At 35.3% G+C, this 19,814-nt stretch overlaps 2 protein-coding genes, 1 long non-coding RNA gene and 1 pseudogene across 3 annotated transcripts; 3 read left to right on the top strand and 1 right to left on the bottom strand.

The window, feature by feature from the left end:
* The first annotated feature begins 296 nt into the window (after nt 1-296).
* Nucleotides 297-1,244, top strand: LOC145607596 (putative carboxylesterase 7). Its single transcript, XM_081663198.1, has one exon. It carries the CDS (start codon nt 297-299, stop codon nt 1,242-1,244), a length of 948 nt encoding a protein of 315 aa, XP_081519324.1.
* Nucleotides 1,245-1,974: 730 nt separating this feature from the next.
* On the top strand, nt 1,975-2,964 carry LOC145607595 (putative carboxylesterase 5). Its single transcript, XM_081663197.1, has one exon. It carries the CDS (start codon nt 1,975-1,977, stop codon nt 2,962-2,964), a length of 990 nt encoding a protein of 329 aa, XP_081519323.1.
* An 8,918-nt stretch (nt 2,965-11,882) lies between these two features.
* Nucleotides 11,883-12,846, top strand: LOC145609415 (uncharacterized). The gene is made up of 2 exons (XR_014106028.1): nt 11,883-12,464; nt 12,557-12,846. It is a non-coding gene; the product is annotated as an uncharacterized LOC145609415 (long non-coding RNA).
* Nucleotides 12,847-15,475: 2,629 nt separating this feature from the next.
* LOC145608444 (protein EXORDIUM-like 3 pseudogene) lies at nt 15,476-16,628 on the bottom strand (annotated as a pseudogene).
* Nucleotides 16,629-19,814: the final 3,186 nt, after the last annotated feature.

The following is a 19,814-nucleotide window of genomic DNA, read 5'->3' as shown; positions in this document are numbered from 1 at the left end:
TCATGTATGTTCCCTCGTATTATAAAATTAAATTTTGTTAATGTGATTTATGAGCCACTTTTAAATTATGTGACCGTTGCACCTATTGAAGGAACTATTGAGATTGCTTTAAGGAGGCACAATGTGTAAAGTCTTTTTTTAATATTAGATCTTGTGATACATTTTACCAATTGCTATACGCAAGCCTGAATTTAAAAAAAAAAAAAAAAATTGTAAAAAGTCAACGTTTATATCAATATAACACATTGATTTGATATCATCGTGAAGAACTCTGAATTTAGTTGCAATCCTTAATCATGTCTTTGAACACCAACAAATCTGAATCCGAGTGGAACTACTCAGAATCAGACATTGCTGAAAAATTCCTCTTCTTCAACGTTCTTAAAGACGGTCGTATCCATGTCTTGACACCCCCTGATGAGAGTGTCCCTCCTTCCTTTGGTACCACCCCTGATGTCTTAACCAAAGACGTCGAAATCTCTACTGATGTCTCTGCCCGAATCTCCATCCCTTCCTCTTTATCCACCAACGCGTGCACCACACAAAAACTCCCTGTCGTGTTTTACCTCCACGGAGGAGGCTTCTGCAAGCAGTATGCCTTTTCCGAGGATTCCACACGCTTCGGTTCCCATATTGCTGCTGAAGCCAATGTCATTGTCGTCACAGTTAAGTACGGTGTTTTCCCTGCACGCCCTCTTCCTGCGTGTTACGACGATTCATGGGCTGCACTCCAGTGGTTGGCGTCTCACAGTAAGGGCACTACCGGACCTGAACCTTGGATCAATGATTACGCCGATCTTGGCCGGATCTTTGTGGGTGGAAACTCTGCAGGAGGAAACATATGTCACACATTATTAGCTAAAGCAGGGTCAATGGGACTACCTGGGAATGCAAAGGTTGAAGGGATGATATTGATTCATCCTTATTTTGGAGAAGATGATAAGATGTGGATGTACATGTGTCCTACAAATGAAGGGCCTCAGGATCCTAGGATGAAGCCTGCTGTGGAGGATCTAGCTCGGATCGCGTGTGGCCGGGTATTGGTTGTGTTGGCTGAGAAAGATGTGTTGTATGGTGCAGGAAAGATGTATGCTGAGGAGTTGATCAAGAGTGGGTGGAAAGGGACGGTGGAGATCATGGAGAACAAAGATAAGGATCACTGCTTTAATTTCTCTAATTTTATGGATCTTGAGGCTATTGCTATTCGTCAACGGATCGCTTCCTTCATCCATAATCGGAGTTAATTAGCTAAGGTTATCTGTATCTATCAGATCTTATTTAATTCCGTAATCTTGTATGAGATGGACTTATTACAATAAGTAATTTAATTATATGAGAAGATCCTTTGGTAAATTTATATTGAAATGATCATTGGCATTGGTCAATTGTTATTGTTTGTGATTGGTTTTTATTTGTATATGATTGTAATTAACTTAATAGATGAAAACTTTGATTTAGTCATGGCTGACAAATATGTGATTTATGGGCCAATCTAAAGCTACGGAGATTGGTCAAAGTACATATGTGTGCATGCTTTTTCTTTATTTTATTTTTTTTTATGAATTTATATTTTAAGAATTTGATTATGTGAGTTTGTGACACATTTCACTTACTGCATACTTATATATGGTCGTGTATTATACAGGACAATAACTACAACATATAATGAACAATGCAACTGCCATTGTATGTAATTTTTGATAGTGTATTGCTGTAATTTTCACAAGTTACAGCAAATTAGGCGCCTCTGAATTTGCTTTCTCATATTGATACATTTGTTCATATATTTCTCCCACTTGGCTAAACACCAGAGATTGCTCAAAACGTCACCTCTAGCCTTATACTATATGGCCATGTCTTATTGAGAAATTTTCTTATCTAAACCTCAAATGATTCACATTATCATGCTGCTATAATATATATAAGAAGTACTACATTAATTTGTATGGAATTAAAGTAAGAAAATTGATCAAGATGAATTATTTTAGCAGCATCAGTAGTAGTAAGTCTGAGTGGAACTACTCAGAATCAGACATAGCTAAAAAATTCCTTTTCTTCAATGTCCTCAAAGATGGTCGTGTCCATGTTTTCACATCAATATTCGAGAAAGCTCCTCCTTCTGATCACCCAGTTTCCACCCCTGCTGTCGAAACCAAAGATGTAAACATATCCCCTGATATCTCTGCTCGAATCTTCCTGCCTACTTCTGCTGTCAATTCCACAGGTAATAATAACAAACTTCCACTTCTTTTTTACATTCATGGAGGTGGGTTTTGTATGCAGTCTGCCTTCTCTGTTGAGTACTCGCTCTTTGTTTCACTCGTCGTAGCAGAAGCCAATGTTATAGCTGTGTCTGTTGAGTACTCGCTCTTCCCTAAGCGTTACATTCCTGCTTGTTATGATGATTGCTGGGACGCGCTCCAGTGGGTTGCCTCGCATTGTAAGGGCTTAGGGCCAGAACCTTGGATTAATGCTCACGCTGATCTTGGGAGGATCTTTGTTAGTGGAGATTCAGCAGGAGGAAATATCTCTCATAACTTGTTAGCTAAGGTGGGTGTAGTCCAACTCCTTGGAGATGTTAAAGTACTAGGGATGATTTTGATTCATCCATTTTTTTGTGAAGGTGAACCAATGTGGATGTACATGTGTCCTACGAATCAAGGTCCGAGGGATCATAGGTTGAGCCCTTCTGTAGAAGATTTGGCTAGGATCGGGTGTGACAGGGTGCTGGTGGTGGTGGCCGGGATGGATAGTAAGACCTTGTACGATGCAGGGAAAAACTACGTCGTTGATTTGATCAAGAGTGGGTGGAAAGGGACAATGGCGGATACTATGGAGAATATAGGTAAGGAGCATTGTTTTCATCTTTATGATCCTTTGGATCCTGAGGCTGCTGCTATATTGCGGCGAATTTCTTCCTTCATAAACAATCCAGATGACCATGCTCTTGGCCAAATTATATAGAGTGATAATGGACAGTACATCTAGTTTGGATTTTTGACATGTTCTTAATAATAATGTAGTGTCTTCTAAAAACTTTATAAATATTTGCTTTGTAAGATTGTAGTAGTGATAAAATTTAATATGAAAAACACCTCTAAACTAGAGAAGTGAATTTTCAGATCCTTGTGTTCTTCATGAACTATGTATGTTCTCTTCTTTATCACAATCTGTTTGGTTGCTATAAAAGAATGAAGTAATAAGAAAATAAATTTTCTATCCTTTTTCTTCTTTTAATTTGCCTATATTTCCTTAACTCAAACCAAATTAAACTTTGGATTGGTTAATAGACTAGTACTGGTTCCATTGAAGGCTCGTCTTTCTTTCTATTTCTATTGAGGCCCAGATAACCTTCTCTTAATGGGCCAAAATCCCTAAACTGGCCCAATTACTACCTTTATAGTTAAGCAAAGCATAAGTTTCTCTCTACTATAATGCTGGTTCCAAATCATCAAATATGCTTCCAATAGTTATGGAGTTTTAACACTGGATCCAAACAATTCACAGGAGTTCGAGTTAAAGATTTGTATTCATTATCAGAAATATATTTGTTTCATATATTTTCCGATATTGATCATATAGCATATATAGTACTCCGTATGTAACAATTAACGATGCATGTTGATTATATAGCATACCAAGCATTATATTCTCTCATACCACACTTTAGTTTATAAGCAATGCACACAAAACAATTTCAATTAATTCAATCTATCTCTTATTCTATTATACAAGCATATCGACATTCCATAATTAAGTTTATGTATAACTTTACTACGAAGTATTTAAGGTCCTATCATCAAATGTCTGTAAAATCACACGCATATTTGTCAAAAAATGTCAAACACATGAAAACTCATAACATAGAAATGTAACCTTCCATTACACAATACACATTATTAATTGGGAAAAAGGCCTAAAGACTAAACCAAAATTATTGAGCTAAAAAGTGGTCCCTTTAATGTAATGTTCTGTTTCATCTATACATTTTCTGTGAATAGAGTCATATACATACATTTAGACAATGTATGGCCGTATGAATCAGTCAATATTAGCAGCTTCCATTCTTCCAAATCTGTAAGAATTCATATGCACGCAGTTAGACTTTTTATTGCATAAAATATCTTTTTTGTTTTGTTGTTAAACCTTTTTGCTTAAATTATGTTTTTGTTGATTTTGTTTCATGACATATTGGCTTCATTGAATTTAAATGCGTAATTCGTACAAAGTAAATTTCTACGATCTTACAAGTCATTTCTGCTCAATATCATTCGATCCGTTATGAAATTCATATGTTGTAATGCGATTCAAAAACAAATAAAGTGTTTAAATTGTTACTCCGTACGTAGATGATTGTGGTTAATTAAGTAATGTTCTTTTGGTCGATCGTCATATGGTTCTTACTCTAGTATTTGCTTCATATTGCAATATTTTAGGTCTTCATATTTAGAAAATTTGCCATAAAAGCTAATTAAAAAGGTCTATTGACTATTGCCTAAGTGTGCAACTAATTTATCCTTTTTAGGACACCAATCATTAGATAATCCCCTGAAATTTAAATCAACCAAAATTAGCAGCACCCTCTCATTAAAGAAATTTTAGCCCTTTATAGGACTTTTTTGGCCCCAATGATGACCTCCAACAATGATTATTTCATCTTTCATTATTGTTCTTTTATCCTCGTTATCTAGAGTAATTCAATAGCATATTCTTTTGCTTCGCTTTCTTTCATTTTTTAATTAAAAAAATAATTTATTTGGGAATTTTTATTTTTTCAAGAGGAAAACTTTGAAGGTGGTTTGGAGATCCCCTTACCTTTTCTTTCACTCTCAAATTATTTCGTTTATTAATATAAGTCGGGTTGATATGCGAAAGGTATCGATCAATAGGATAGTTTTTCTTACCTAAAACAACTCAAATATATAGGTACATACCCGTATATATTAAAGCAACTCATCATAAATATAATCGGCTATCATGTATATATTATATCCAAAATTCCCAAGCGACCAATTCAATAGCAAGTTAGAGTTAGTAAAGTTAGTCTTAAAGCACACTTACTCATTTATTAATTGCTTGAATGACGGATGAGATTGTAATTGAACAATATTGGCTTTAATTTGATTATTAGCTAGTTAAAACCATTAGGAAAATATGTCTATTATATATGTATATGGGGACCATTTGAGCAAGTTGTAAACTGCTTTAGTCCAATTCCTAGTTGCTTTTTATAGGTTGCACGTCAATCACATACGATGTATTTCCCTAAACAATAACCCTTAATCAAATTAACCAAACTATAAAGTTTATGTTAGCTAACAACCAACTGTATTTCTCATCCCAATCTCCATCATCAAAAACTTTCCTAAGCATGTACTCCGATCCATATGAACGACTGCTTAGTTGTTTCGATCTTTAGCTTTAATTAGCGGAAAGAGTATCAGTCTTGTAAAGTTGTAAGCAATTATTTTCGATTGTAAGAGCTAAGCCCTAAGGGACACAATGGAGAAAAGAAAGGATGTTTGGAATAAGTTGTTACGAAAGTGTCATTTTTTAATATACAAAATAGCAATAATATCTATGTATCAAATTAATTATAACACCACATTAATAGTCAGTTAGAAGACCATTGCATGTTCTGTAAAGCTTTAGAACTCTATCAAAATATCAAAGACTCGATCATCTAGGTGTTATCGGGTGCATCATACATACAAACTTTATCTGACCTTTTAACAATTAATTGTACAATTGAATATTTATGCGGACTAAATCAGTGAATCTTATAGATTTTTGGGAGCATATATATAAGTATATACTTCATAATATAATAAACTTTTATGCCTAGTAGTAGTAGCAACATAGGAAAAAACGATCATTGATTATTATAGTGTATAAATAAATCCCACGCGTGCAACCAAATTAACGTATTTGGTATATTTTACTACACTAGAAGTAAGGTAGAAAATAAAAGACACAAAGAAATGAACAAAAAAAAAAACAAACTTAATGGAGTAAATTATGATTATACGTACAAAGAGTAGCCAAATATGTCAACGACAATGCACTGAGGCCGTGAGGCGCCGCTCCCAACTCTTTAGCTTTTGTTTATTTGATGAAGCATGTATATAAACTCTTAGTATCTTATTACTAAAAAAAGTATATTTGAACATATTTCAATGATGGCGGTTTGTTCTCCTTCCAAAAGCATCATTTGGTTGCTCCCTTAATGGACCTTCCACTACTTCTAACCCATGCACACGCTTATGCACATCTATACGGTTTTTTTAGCTAATACACCCTATGCAGCTGCACCTAGCTATATCGTCGGATTGGCAGTTACATGGTATGTATATATATATATACTACCTCCGTTTATTATTATGTGCAACTTTTACTATTTTTGTCCGATTGCTATTCCCCAGATAAACAAAATTTGTTTGCCCTATATATATATGCTTCATATATAGATGATCGGGACAAATATAAAGTTTGGGGGTCTTTCTATAAAAGTCGTACTATATAAATCTTGAACTAACATAATGGAAGAAGTAACTATAATTGAGCCTGGTATATCAGTATATCTCATGGACTTATATTGCCAGGATATTTTGGGCGGGCATATGTAATGGCACCAAAATGCATTATATGTAGTCAAACGTGACTAATTGACTATATGTGCATATAGAGTCTTTGTTTATACGGTAATTTACTGAATATGGCTACTTTTTGGCCTTTTGCTTTACCACATTAATGAAACAAATTGTTCAAAGAAAAAAAAAAAAGAAAGCCTTTTGTCTTAATGATGATTCGTAAAAAAAATGGATATGGGTCAATGCTATGAGCTGTAAATGGTGATTATTAACACCTTTGAGGGCCCTAGATTTTTCACCTTGATTAGCGATCATATTGAGCCTTTTCTTTAAGCCACTTTGGAAAAATAATCAATAGTCATCATAGATTGATAGATTCATATCCATTTGATCATTTGTATGTCAGCAAGACAACAATTGTATACTCTATTTGTTCTTTAATGTTCATCAATAGCAAAATCTTCCATTTTTCGAGAGTTAGGCAAAATTTTGCAATTTCTCGGTATGGGATAATGTTTTTATCTTTTCTCGATATTAAAGTATATTCCTTTCGTTTCCATTTTATGTGTTTATAGTGTGCCAAAATTAGTACTCTGTATTCTTATTCTTTATGACTTAGGGGATCGGAACTTTTTGCTAAATTAGCCACTTGTATGTGTAGAAGCACTTACCATGTTTGTTGCTACGTTTACATGTGTAAATGTGTTGAACTTATAGCACATCACCATCCCATATACTCCTGAATGCATCATAAACTAATTACGGGATAATAGCGTTAGCACGCTAATTAATGATGAGATGAAAAGTAGCAAGAGCAATTAGGGAGGGCATGTTCTCATTGACTGAACTGAACTGAAATAAATATTTTATAAGAGAAGGAAATTGGGAGCTGAACTGAATTGAACTGAACTGAGCTGAATTGAACTGAATTTCAACGTATGAGAACAGACCCTTAAGGTGACAAGTGGAAATTACAAAATTACCGATAAATACGTATACGAAACAATTAAAAAAATCCACTTTTGATTATTTGATACATGAGGCAATCCTTTAAAAACGCAAGAGTACGTACATGCATTGAACAGCCAATCGAAAGCAATAGCATTTGCATTTGCATTTGCATTTGCATTTGCATGCATTGTAAATTGTAATGTGTGAAGAATTCAAATTTGGGGGTCATTTCATTGACATAAAGATTTCCTAAAAGATGATACAGAATTTTGGTTATCAAAACATAAAAAGGAATAAAAGTAAAGGGGTGAAAATGATTAAAATTAAAACAATGAAAAGCGAAAGTTAATTTAATTTAGTACTCGTACATCATAAGCTTACAAGCTCAAATCCCAATAAATTAAAGTTTATAGCGTCACCTAAATGAAAGCGAATTTGGGAAAATAATGACATTGAGATTAACATTATGCCAAACATAAGGCAGAACTATTTGATAAAAACGACGTAGCTTTTGTCACGTTGCTTTAATTCGGTGAATGTGTCATTTTAGTCAAAGTTTTTACAGAAATACGACTATTCATCCTGCTAATAGCGCAACCAATACGTTACCAATCAATAGTCCCTATTAAAATTTCATAAGGGTGTTTGCTAAATTACTTTCAAAATTGTGCTATATTAAATTAATCTCCTACACTAATCAAATTTGCTAACATTATTATAAAGTACTTATAAATTATTGTGTAGTATTTTTCTCAAATGCACAATTAAATAATTATATGGTGGATTGGTGGTTAATCCCATCTTTCATAAATCGATTTTCAAGATTATCCTTAAACTGTTGTGAATCATCATTAAGATTCCATAGACATCATATTACTTCAGTACAATCGATTAGACTAAAAGGATAAAAGCAATCATGATCTTATTACAAAGACGAAATTCACGGGTTGAACTTATAATAGTAAGTAAAATCTATACTACCCCTTTATTAATCTATTCTTGTTGACTTTTTTTTTTAAAAAAAAAAAAAACTTTTGTTTTGTTTGGTAATTAGACTTATTTTAATAAGGCGAAGAAAATAAACCCTACAAATCTGTACTTTTACGTATCTAATTTTGCCGAACTCGCCTTAGCTTATAGGAGAGTGTAGTTGATAGTTGTAGTGGTACATAAACCGCAGAAACTAGAAAAAGAGGTGTTTAATATCAAGGAGTCAATAATCTGCAAGAAGAGCAGAAAAAGAGTGAAATGTGAGTGTTGCATAAAATATAGGGACCATGTAATGGCATGCAATTAAGGAATGAGGAAGGAATTCCTTGTCTTGCACTTCGTCTTCGTGTTTCCATTGCCCATACTCAGTCCTAAACAGTCATTCTTGGTTGAAATGACAGTAACGTATGCCCATGTTCAAACCATAAATTATGAATGATTTTATAATTTTTTGAACAATGTTAACTTGGATATACGTACATTCTCTTACTACTCCGTAATAAATAAACATAGATAATGACCATTCAATTTTTGTTCCTAGACTAATATACAAGATTGAACGGTTTTTTTCTTTTTTAATTCTCAAGGTTAACCGAAAGTTTATCCTGTTTCAACAATATGGGTGTTTTTCTATATTATAATTAAAACGGAGTAACGAATTAAAAGATAATGGAATTTCAATGCTTGCCTTTCATTAGAAATTGGCAGAATATATACACGATTACCAGTCAGAGTTAGGCCTACAATTAAGCCTTAGATTAGGGAGCTAATTTACAGATTACTACCTATTAATATGCACAAGAGAAATATATGGCAATTATAGATATGTACAATATAACAGAATATAATTATCATTATATTCTAACACACCCCCGCAGTCGAAACGGGAGAATCACGAACGCTGAGACTGGCTCGAAAATCTTCAAATAAAACACGAGGTAACCCTTTTGTAAAAATATCTGCAATCTGATATCGAGAGGGAATATGAAGGACTCGTACCTCGCCTTTAGCGACTTTTTCTCTGACAAAATGGATGTCCATTTCAATATGTTTGGTACGTTGATGTTGTACCGGATTTCCTGATAAATATATGGCACTCACATTGTCACAATAAACTAGGGTAGCCTTATGAATAGGACAATGAAGTTCAAGTAACAAGTTTCGGATCCAACATGAATCAGAAATCACATTGGCAACTCCTCTGTACTCGGCCTCTGCACTGGATTTTGATAAAGTTGGTTGTCTTTTGGATGACCAACTAATCAAATTATCACCAAGATAAACACAATAGCCGGAAGTAGAACGTCTAGTATCCGGGCATCCTCCCCAATCAGCATCAGTGAAAGAAATAAGCTTAGTCAGAGAGGATTTATACAAGTGAAGACCAAAAGATAAAGTACCCTGTAAATAGCGTAGAATACGCTTGAGAGCATGCATATGCTCGGATCTGGGATCATGCATATGGAGACAAATTTGTTGCACAGCATAGGAAATGTCCGGTCTTGTAAAAGTGAGATACTGTAGAGCACCAGCCAAACTACGGTACTTAGATGGGTCTTCACATGGAGAGCCAGCAGAAGAACTGAGTTTTGGTTTGGTGTCAACCGGAGTAGCACAAGAGCTGCAATCAGCCACGCCGGCTCTTTCAATGATCTCTTTGGCATACTGTGTCTGAGACAAGAACATACCATTTGCATCGCGGGACACTGCTATCCCTAAGAAGAAGCTGAGAGGACCTAAGTCCTTCATAGCGAACTCACCACTCAAAAGAGTCATGAATTTCTTTCTTAACCTGTCAGAAGAGGCTGTAAGGATAATATCATCAACATACAGTAAGATATATGCCATATCTGAGCCCTGTCTGTAAATGAACAAAGAGTTATCAGATTTACTGTGAGAAAAACCAATAGTGGCTACAAAATCTGCAAATCGCTGATACCAGGCTCTGGGTGCCTGTTTGAGACCATATAGAGATTTCTCCAGTAAGCAAACATGATCAGGATGAGTTTTATCACGAAACCCCATGGGTTGATGCATGTAGACAGTCTCATTCAGATAACCATGTAAGAAAGCATTCTTGACATCTAACTGATGAACAGGCCAAGATTTAGATATAGCAATGCTAAGTACTGTACGAATAGTAGCCGGTTTGACAACCGGACTAAAAGTCTCATCACAGTCAACACCTGGCTGTTGAGTTTTACCATCACCTACAAGACGAGCCTTATACCGCTCAAAAGAACCAAAAGGGTCAAATTCAACGGAAACCGAATTATCAGTGGTGAATTTTCGGACAGATATTAAATTCTTAATTAAATTGGGAGCATGTAACATGTTTGTCAAATGAAAAGGTTTGTTGGGTGATGGTATAGTAGTACTACCGTGACCGATAATTGGAATTAAATGACCACTACCAACAACAATGTTATGATTTTTATTGCTCGAATTAAAATAAGAATTAAAAATACCTTGATCCGAGGTCATATGAGAAGTTGCACCAGTGTCCATGTAAAAATTCCCATCGGGTTGAGTGTAAGACGAGGAAAGAGCATTCATTGCCGCCTCAATATCCGTGGGAGTGTAGCTGGCAGTAGGAGCAATTGCATTGTAAGCTTGAGGACGAGAGCCCAAAATGCCAGGCCCAGCTGGACGAGGCCCAGCAGATTGGGCCGCTGCTGGTCTTGGAGCCCATGATGTAGTCGGATATGGACAAGGAGGAACCCAAGGAGCATAGGCCCAAGGTTGTTGCTGCCAAGTATATGGCACATGTGGGCCATGAAGAGGTGGCTGCTGTTGGGCCCCAAGAGGAGAATTTTGGGTATTTCGGCCCTTCCCAGAATTTTTAGAAGAATTAGTTTTCTTCTGTTTTCCCCCTTTAGAGCTAGAGGATGAAGTACGGGCTGAAGAAGAAGAGGTCGGGTTGTTGCTTCCACCAGTGCTGGCCACGAGAGCCGCTTGGTTCCGGCTGCCGCCCTCCTTGGCTAAACGGTTCTTAAGGGTCCGCTCAGCAAGTTTAAGCCGGGAACGGCAGCTTTCGAACGAAGGTAGCGGTTCTTGGTTGTGAATAATGTCCACCGTACCGGCATAGGCCTCGGGTAAGCCGGCGGTGAGTTTGAGTACTAGTCGGCTTTCCGAAATTGGGGCATCAACGTCAGCACACTAGTAGAAAATAGTAAATGGGAAGCCCCAAATGGCAAGCGGTTTTGAAATTCCGCTTCCAAAATTGTAAATGGCAAGCGGTTTTGGGTGAACCGCTTGCCAAATTGTAAATGGCAAGCGGTTTTGTGTGAGCCGCTTGCAAAATCCCCAAATGGCAAGCGGTTCATACCATAAACCGCTTGCCCTTTAAAAAAAAAAAAAAAAAAACCCTACCCATTTTAATTATAACCCACTCAGCTCAGCCCTCACCCATTCTCTCTCCTCCTCACGTCTCCTCTCTCGCTTTTCTCACTCCTCCCATTTCTCGATCTCTTTCTCGCTCCTCCCTTTTCTCACTCCTCCCTCCTCCATTTTTCTCAATCTCTTTCTCGCTCCTCCCTTTTCTCACTCCTCCCTCCATTTCTCGCACTTCTCCTCCTTGATCTCTTTCTCACTCTTAATCTCCTCGACCAAAACCCCCAAAAAGTTCCAGAAAATTCAAGTAAAATTTTTAACCAAAACCCCCCAAAAAAAATTGAACCTAAACCCCCAAAAATCAAGAGCGAATTTTGAGTAAATTTTCGAGCAAATTTTGAATTGTGGGTTTCGATTTGTGGGTTCCGATTTGTGGGTTTCAATTTTTTTTTTTTGGGTTTTGATTTTAATTTGTTGGAGTTTTCAAGTTTTTTAGGTCAAATTCGACCATAAAAACTCTAGATCTAGAGTTTTTATGGTCGAATTTGACCCTTAAAACCCAAATTTCTAGCAAATTTCGAGGTTATGGTGGAATTCATGGTTTGTTCTCTTATTTATTTATTTATTTTTTTAATTTTTAAGTTTTTTTTTTAATTTAATGGTGATGTGTGGTTATAATTGGTTTGTTTCAGGTCGATTTGGTGTTGGTGGGGGTCGTAGTGGGCGAAAAAGGCTGGGATCTGGAACAAGAGCCTCGTGGTGGTGCGCGTGGACGGTGGTGACGGTGGTGGTGCACGTGGACGGCGGTGGTGCCTGGTGGTGGAACAAGAGCTGCCTCGTATATATTTTTTTTTCAGACTTGTATTTTTTTTGTTTGACAGAACTTGTATTAATTTTATTACTTGTATTAATTTTTTTTTATTTTTTTTAATGAAAATGTATTACTTACATCAATTAATTAATAAAAATATTATTGTTTTTATATGTATTTTATTTGTTTACCAATTTCAGCGAAAAAAAAAACAAAAAATTTTTTTTTTTTTTTAATTTTTTATAGTCTTAATGGGCAGCGGTTTGGCGCCAAAACCGCTGCCCTTTCTCTTCAAATGGCAAGCGGTTCTGAACCGCTTGCCATTTAAATGGACATTGGCAAGCCCCCCAATAGGGAGCGGTTCAAAACCGCTTGCCATTGTGGGGTTTGAACCGCTTGCCATTTTGTTTATTCTACTAGTGGCAAGTCGATCAGCAAGGGACTTAATATGATTGCAATAAGAATCAATAGATGTAAAATTCTCAAAGTCGAGATCGGCGAGTTCTTCTTCAAGATGAGTAGCACGGGAAGCCTTATTATCTTGAAATAGCGATTCAAGACGAGCCCATGCCCCTGCGGCGGTATCGTCTTTGAGAAGAATAGCATTGAGAAGATCAGGAGATATGTTGCCATAAATCCAGTTCAAAACGGCAGCATCAAGTCGTTTCCAGAGAGCCGGGTCGGCGGTCTTGGTGGCTTGATAAGCGGCAACTTCCGTTGCCTCCGTTGGGGGAATGATATGGTGATGTAAATCATGGACCCTAACAAGTACCTTGAATAAGGTAGCCCAAGAATGATACATGCCTTGGTCATCCAAAGTCACGGGTATGAGAGATTTGACATTGGTGATGGTGAGAGCGGGATGGAATTTTGAGGAGTCGGAAGACATGATGAGCAGCGGAAGAGAAGGTAGGGAGGGCGGTTGTTAGGGAGGTGAAGCCTAGGTCGAAACCGTATCTGATACCATAAAAGATAATGGAATTTCAATGCTTGCCTTTCATTAGAAATTGGCAGAATATATACACGATTACCAGTCAGAGTTAGGCCTACAATTAAGCCTTAGATTAGGGAGCTAATTTACAGATTACTACCTATTAATATGCACAAGAGAAATATATGGCAATTATAGATATGTACAATATAACAGAATATAATTATCATTATATTCTAACACGAATAATAGCATATACCTTAAATAGTTTTTGCCATTTACAAACTTTCATCTCTTCATTAAATAATTGACTAATTAATGGTGCCAAAGTTTAATTACTCCGTACTTCTTATATAGTACAAGTACATCATTTTTTTTTTAATGAAGGTGCAAGCCTAATTAATGAGATTATAATAGATTAAAATGTTGAGTAAAATCAAACTGTAGTCCTAGCAAGAAGTATCATTAATAAATAGGTTTATACATGAAAAATAAAGGGGAAAAAAAAATACTGCAGCAACCATAAATTGCAGTAGTACGTCACAATCCCAATAAAAAAAAAAAATGGAAGAAATCAGAGAAGTAGAAGTTAATGGTGAAATAATTGAAGATATATATAGGCATTAGGCACGCACAACATTTACACCAACGCACCGTATCAGTAATTCAATATGCACTTATAACTCATACGGACCCACTGTAGTTTTCCCTTCATCATATGCTTGCTAGTTACAATTGGTAAAGGCCTATCTACAGTAATTTTAATTTTATACAAATTAAAATCCAGCTTTGATTAGGGAAAATTGGAAAATAATTAGTATTTGTATTGTAAATCTTTGCATATAAACAAATAACAAGTATTAAAGTATAGTTTATCAATAAAAAATCAACTCAATAAGTAAAAATCAACTAATTTATTTGGTTATGTAGTTACTTGATCTATAAATTGTTTTAATTTTCTTATTTACTTCGTAATTTGTAATAGGAATATGAATATTTTTACATTTGGGTACAAAAAAGAGGTGAATATTGAATAATTTAAGCAATAGTAGTTCCACCAAGAAAAATAAGTTACGTAGTACTCATTCCGTTTTAATCTAACTATGTACAAGTAATAATACATAAAATGCAACAATGGCATCCCAATCTAATTAGCGTTGTAGCCTTGTAGGTAGAAGACCACATCTAGCTTAAAACCTTTGGTACAAGTAACGAACCCGATGTGATTTATTGAGCAAAACTTCTTAGAACAAACACATTTAATTTCTAACAACTTGAAGAGATTAAAATATATAAACCAAATGGTACAAGTACTTCAATTCATAGAAGAAAACATTTGGTTGAGTAAAGAGGAATACTTTAAATTGATTATTTAAGTCAATGTATGATTGTATACACAAGTTTTCTGTTATTCATGGATTGACGGATTGTGTCACAAAAGCAAGCCAAAAAAGTATGTTCAACCCATTGCTCCACCCCTAACAAATTATGAGTCTTTATTATCATTGAGATGAATCTAACATGATTGTATATAGAATATTTTGCTATTTATAAGCACGTATTAGCGAGTAACAAACTAGATGATGCAGAGAGGGATTACTAGTTTACTACCATTCCCTTTGATTTAAACTACTAGTAATAATTGTGGCAATGTGGCCACATTTTTGGACTATAATTTTTGTCATTTCATAAGACCATTAAATTACACCAATTAAAAATATAACTTAAATTTACTAAATTAACACTATCTTATTTTTCTTATGGTATACAAAAGATAGTATACGTACAAATACAATACCATACACTTTTTTTTTTAATTAAACTTCCCTCCAAAAAAAAAAAAAAAAATCTACCCAAACTACTGGTCCAAAATCTACCCAAAAACACCCAAAAGTAAAATTTTAAAAAATAAAATAAAATAAAATTACCAAACTAGTACTAGTAGTACTAATCAGTGGTCAAGGGCGTTGGGTCCAGTACAATAATTGACGACATGGTTCCAAACCCACTGAATCAAAAACCGCCGTCGGATTCCATTCACATTAAACGTGGCACCATCACGACCCTCCAACATTTGTCCAGTATATGACCCACCACCTCCTGTCCCATAAATCCCTTCACAAAGATCCGCAATTTCCACAGGCGCAATCGGGTCAGGCCCCGCATACCAAGCATTAACAAGCGGGTTGGTTACCAACTCCGCTATCTCGTGAGCAATGACACTTATCATCCCCTCGACCCCAACGTCTCCGTTGGGGCTTTTAACCGCTTTAAGCCCGGGGATATACGTGGGTACCGCAAACGGGTACGCACACACCCCCGGGCACAGCTTCGCGCTGTTACCCACCCAAGCGTAGGGTAAAGTATACCCTACGATTGAGGGGAAAGTAAAATAGTGAAACCCACACACTTGCTGACAAAAATCCTGAACGTACACGTCAGGTGACGTCAGCAAGAGGTAAATCCCGTTCTTAGGTGTGATTGGTAGAGGTTTAGTTCTCGCGGTAATAAATGATTTTATTACCGACTGAACTGATAACCGAGTGAGTGATTTACCGTGGGAGTAAAATCTGTCGTTCTTCTCCGAACCAATTCGGACGGTTCTAGAAATATTGGACCCGGTTTGATCGGTGTAGAGTTGAACCGTCTTCCACCACCCCGAGACCGAGGGTGGTGGGGCGGACTCATCCGAGATCGAATTTACGAATTCTCGGATTATCCGCTTCTGGGATGGATTCCATTTGCCGTACCAGATAATGTGGACGGTGATGTTTGTAGTCATCACCGGCCCCATATGGTACTTGAGGTCGACAAACTCGGACGACCCCTCGAATTTTTTCGAGGGGCCGAACTCTAAGTCAGCCGTAGTGGAATGACTACGACTGACGTTGAGATCGGCATTGGGCCAAGGGCGCCAAGAGAAGGCTGGTTGGGAGGTGAAGAGGAGGAGGAGAGAGAGTGGGATTAGGGGGAGCATTGTGAGGTGAGGAGGAGGAGGAAGTGGGGAGTGAAGAGTGAGAGTGAGTGAGACAAAGAGATGGTATTTATATTGGGTAATTTTTGAAGGGAAATAAATAAAATGAAAATGAATTTGAATAATAATTGAGAAAATAGTGTGAGATTATTTATGAAAATGTGAAAGAATTGAAGGGGTAGAGGATGGTTTAATGGATGACAGATGGGTAGTATAAAGTGAGAGAGGGACCTACTGAAATATGATGAATCATAAACATTGTCGTTATTTTATGAAGGGTTGATGATAATCTCTCTTGTTTTATTTTATTATTGCTTGTTTTGAGCGGGAAATGTGGATGAATTGGATAAGGGTAGTTTCGGAATCTCAATTACTTGATTTTTTAAGCTGGGCTTGTGGGTTGTGGCTGCACTAGCCACCTCAAAGTGTCTTGAGACAATATGTCAAATCAAAAGATGTACTACACCATTTGTTTCACATTGCTCTTATAGTCTCAATTTATTTGCTTCATTTAATTACTGTTTGAGATTGATTTTTAATCAAAACGGGATAATTATATATTTTAAAAGAAAGTACAATGTAAAACATGTTCATTTTCAGTGCTATTATCAAAAGTATTTACTTATTACTTCGTATAGATAATAATATAACTATTTCTAAATACTACCTCCGTTATAGGCTATGTGCAACGATTTGACGTAAAGCAGAGAGGAAAAATGTCTATTCGTTGCACATAACCTGTAACGGAGGTAGTAAATAGTATTTCCTCCGTTCTTTTTTACTTGACTCGCTTTGACTTTTACACTATTCACCACCCCTCCTTTGACCGTCTTTTGTGAATAATATATAAGAAAAAAACATATTCACGTGGGATCTTTTTGAATTCGTCTTAATAAATACTATCATAATATATAAATTTTATAATTTTAACTTATGGGGAATTTAAGTTATTGATCGTTAAAGTTTTGCATTGGCAAGCGTGCTAAAAGAAACAGGTCAAATAAAAAAGAACAGATGAAGTATAATCTAACATTTTACTCGTAAAAGAGTTAATTACTTTTTCTAAATATTTAATAAACCCTACAATGTTAATCCAATTTTTTATAATTGTACAAGAGTTGATGACTCCCTCCAATCTTTAGTGCTCAACATTTGCCTCTCTTGACCACTACTTGCAAGTTCAACAAAATTTATCCAATTTATTTTGGACACAAAACCTTAAAAGTTTTATTGTTTGGCTCCGCTTAAGCCCTATTTGCACAATAATATATCAGTTTTCAAAATTATTTGCAGATATATGTGTTACAAGTATTTAAAAAGAAATACTTTACAAAGTTACACCTTAACCATGAGCACATCCTTATTTATTTGGTATTTCCAATTCATCAATCATCCACTAATAAGGATACCATACATTGGGCTCTTCGTACATGTAAAGTCGTAAACTCTAAGCAAGCAACAAATAGGGCCTCTTACAAGGATTATTGGCAATATAAAGGCAGGACATTCCTTAAAATAAGGGTAGCCCTTAAAAGTTAAAAGTACTTGTGTTTAATATTTTCAAAGATTCCTCTAAGTTTATGAAGAAAATAATAAGCTAGGGGGTCCATTACCATTAATCAAGAGGCCATGCAAAATTACATGCACAAGTTGAAGTTACCCCACTTACATAAACATTGCTACGCTACACCTCTCCTTGCTTCCCGCCAAATGCAATTTAAGTTCATTAATTCCAACTAGTCCGTATTATCAAATCAAATCCGACACATTTTCCATGGTGTAACGCTAATTCTAAGGCCTATAAATGTTCCTCACTTTTCTTCTTTTCATTTATTAATGACCTTAATGGTTATTGACTTCAAATTTCTAGTTCTTGTTTGGGAACGAAGAACGATTTTGGCGTGGTTAATGGTTAAGTATGTACTATAATTCTTATGTATACTTGTGTTTATTAAAAGTAGGTATATGTAACGATAATACTAATAAGTATTACGAAGATGTATAAAACTGTACGTACTATAATATAAGTGTACCTACTATCTATATATGTACAATGATATGTTGATGAATGAGAAATAGTAGTAATACTTATAAGAATATTCCATAAATATTTCATTTATTCCACAAAGTTTGAAAGACGTGAATGTTTGTGACTAGTGAGGATTTCAAACTTTTTATGGGATGTTGAAAGCTCATGGTTTAATGACATGGGATAAATCAGCCAAGAAGCATGATGTCGGGGTATTGAGGGCTCTTGGTTCGGATGGAGATAAGGGATAAAAAGACCAATATAAAAGTTTACTTTTTATTTTAACATTGTTAAAATTAGCATTGCCACATTACAATCCAAATTAAACATGTAGTACTCTGTATATTGCAATGATGTATTTAACAAATGACAATATTGAGTTTTGGTTATGCGTAGGGTCTGTTCTCTTCAATTTAGTTTCAGTTCAGTTCAGTTATGGTTAACTCCAATCAGTTCAGTTTAGTTCTTAATTTCCTTCTCTTCTAAAAAAAAAAAAAAAAGATTTGATGGTTGTGATTAATTAGTGCTTGTCATTCTAATTTCTAATTGAGGTTTGAGGCTATAGATCACTTTCAATGATATACAGGTGATTGTCAATCAAGATCAAATGATGTCGCAACTGCATATTTGTTTTTTTTTTTTTTTTTTGTTGCAAAAAGTGGGAAAACCCGAAACAAATATCAATTGCATATTTGTCACTGTGGCAATCAAGTCTGTTCAAATGAAGTCTACACATTCATTTAAAATGTGTACGTTCTTAATTCAAATTATAGTGTATTTAGATATTGAATTATAGCCGAACTTATTTCAAAATTTATAGTCTGGCTCGTTATTTTTACGAGTTCCTTTCATGTTTTGTACTAACTGAATTATCAGTAAAAAAAACTAAAAAGAGAAATTACTTTTTTATAAAAAAATTTTGGCTTCAATTTTTCTTATTCGATACTTTTATTTATTTATTTTACTTTAGTTTATCAACTATAACACATGATACAGAGTTATCCGTATGATTTTAATCCTCGTATAAAAAAAATTGTTTATTATTAGTTGTTTCAATGTATTTAATACCTAAAAAGCTAATTCTCAATAAGTTAATTACAAAAAGCTCTTATTATGAGCCTTTAAATGAGCATATTAGGCCTAAAAAGCCTTTTCTAAAAGAGTTTTTTTGGGGCCTAAAAAGCTGTTTTTAATAAGCTACGTAC

Source organism: Chenopodium album, chromosome 23, assembly GCF_948465745.1.
Source record: "Chenopodium album chromosome 23, dcCheAlbu1.1, whole genome shotgun sequence".
Lineage (NCBI taxonomy): Eukaryota > Viridiplantae > Streptophyta > Magnoliopsida > Caryophyllales > Amaranthaceae > Chenopodium > Chenopodium album.
Note: the sequence above shows the minus strand (reverse complement) of the source record. Positions and strands in the feature narration are given on the sequence as shown.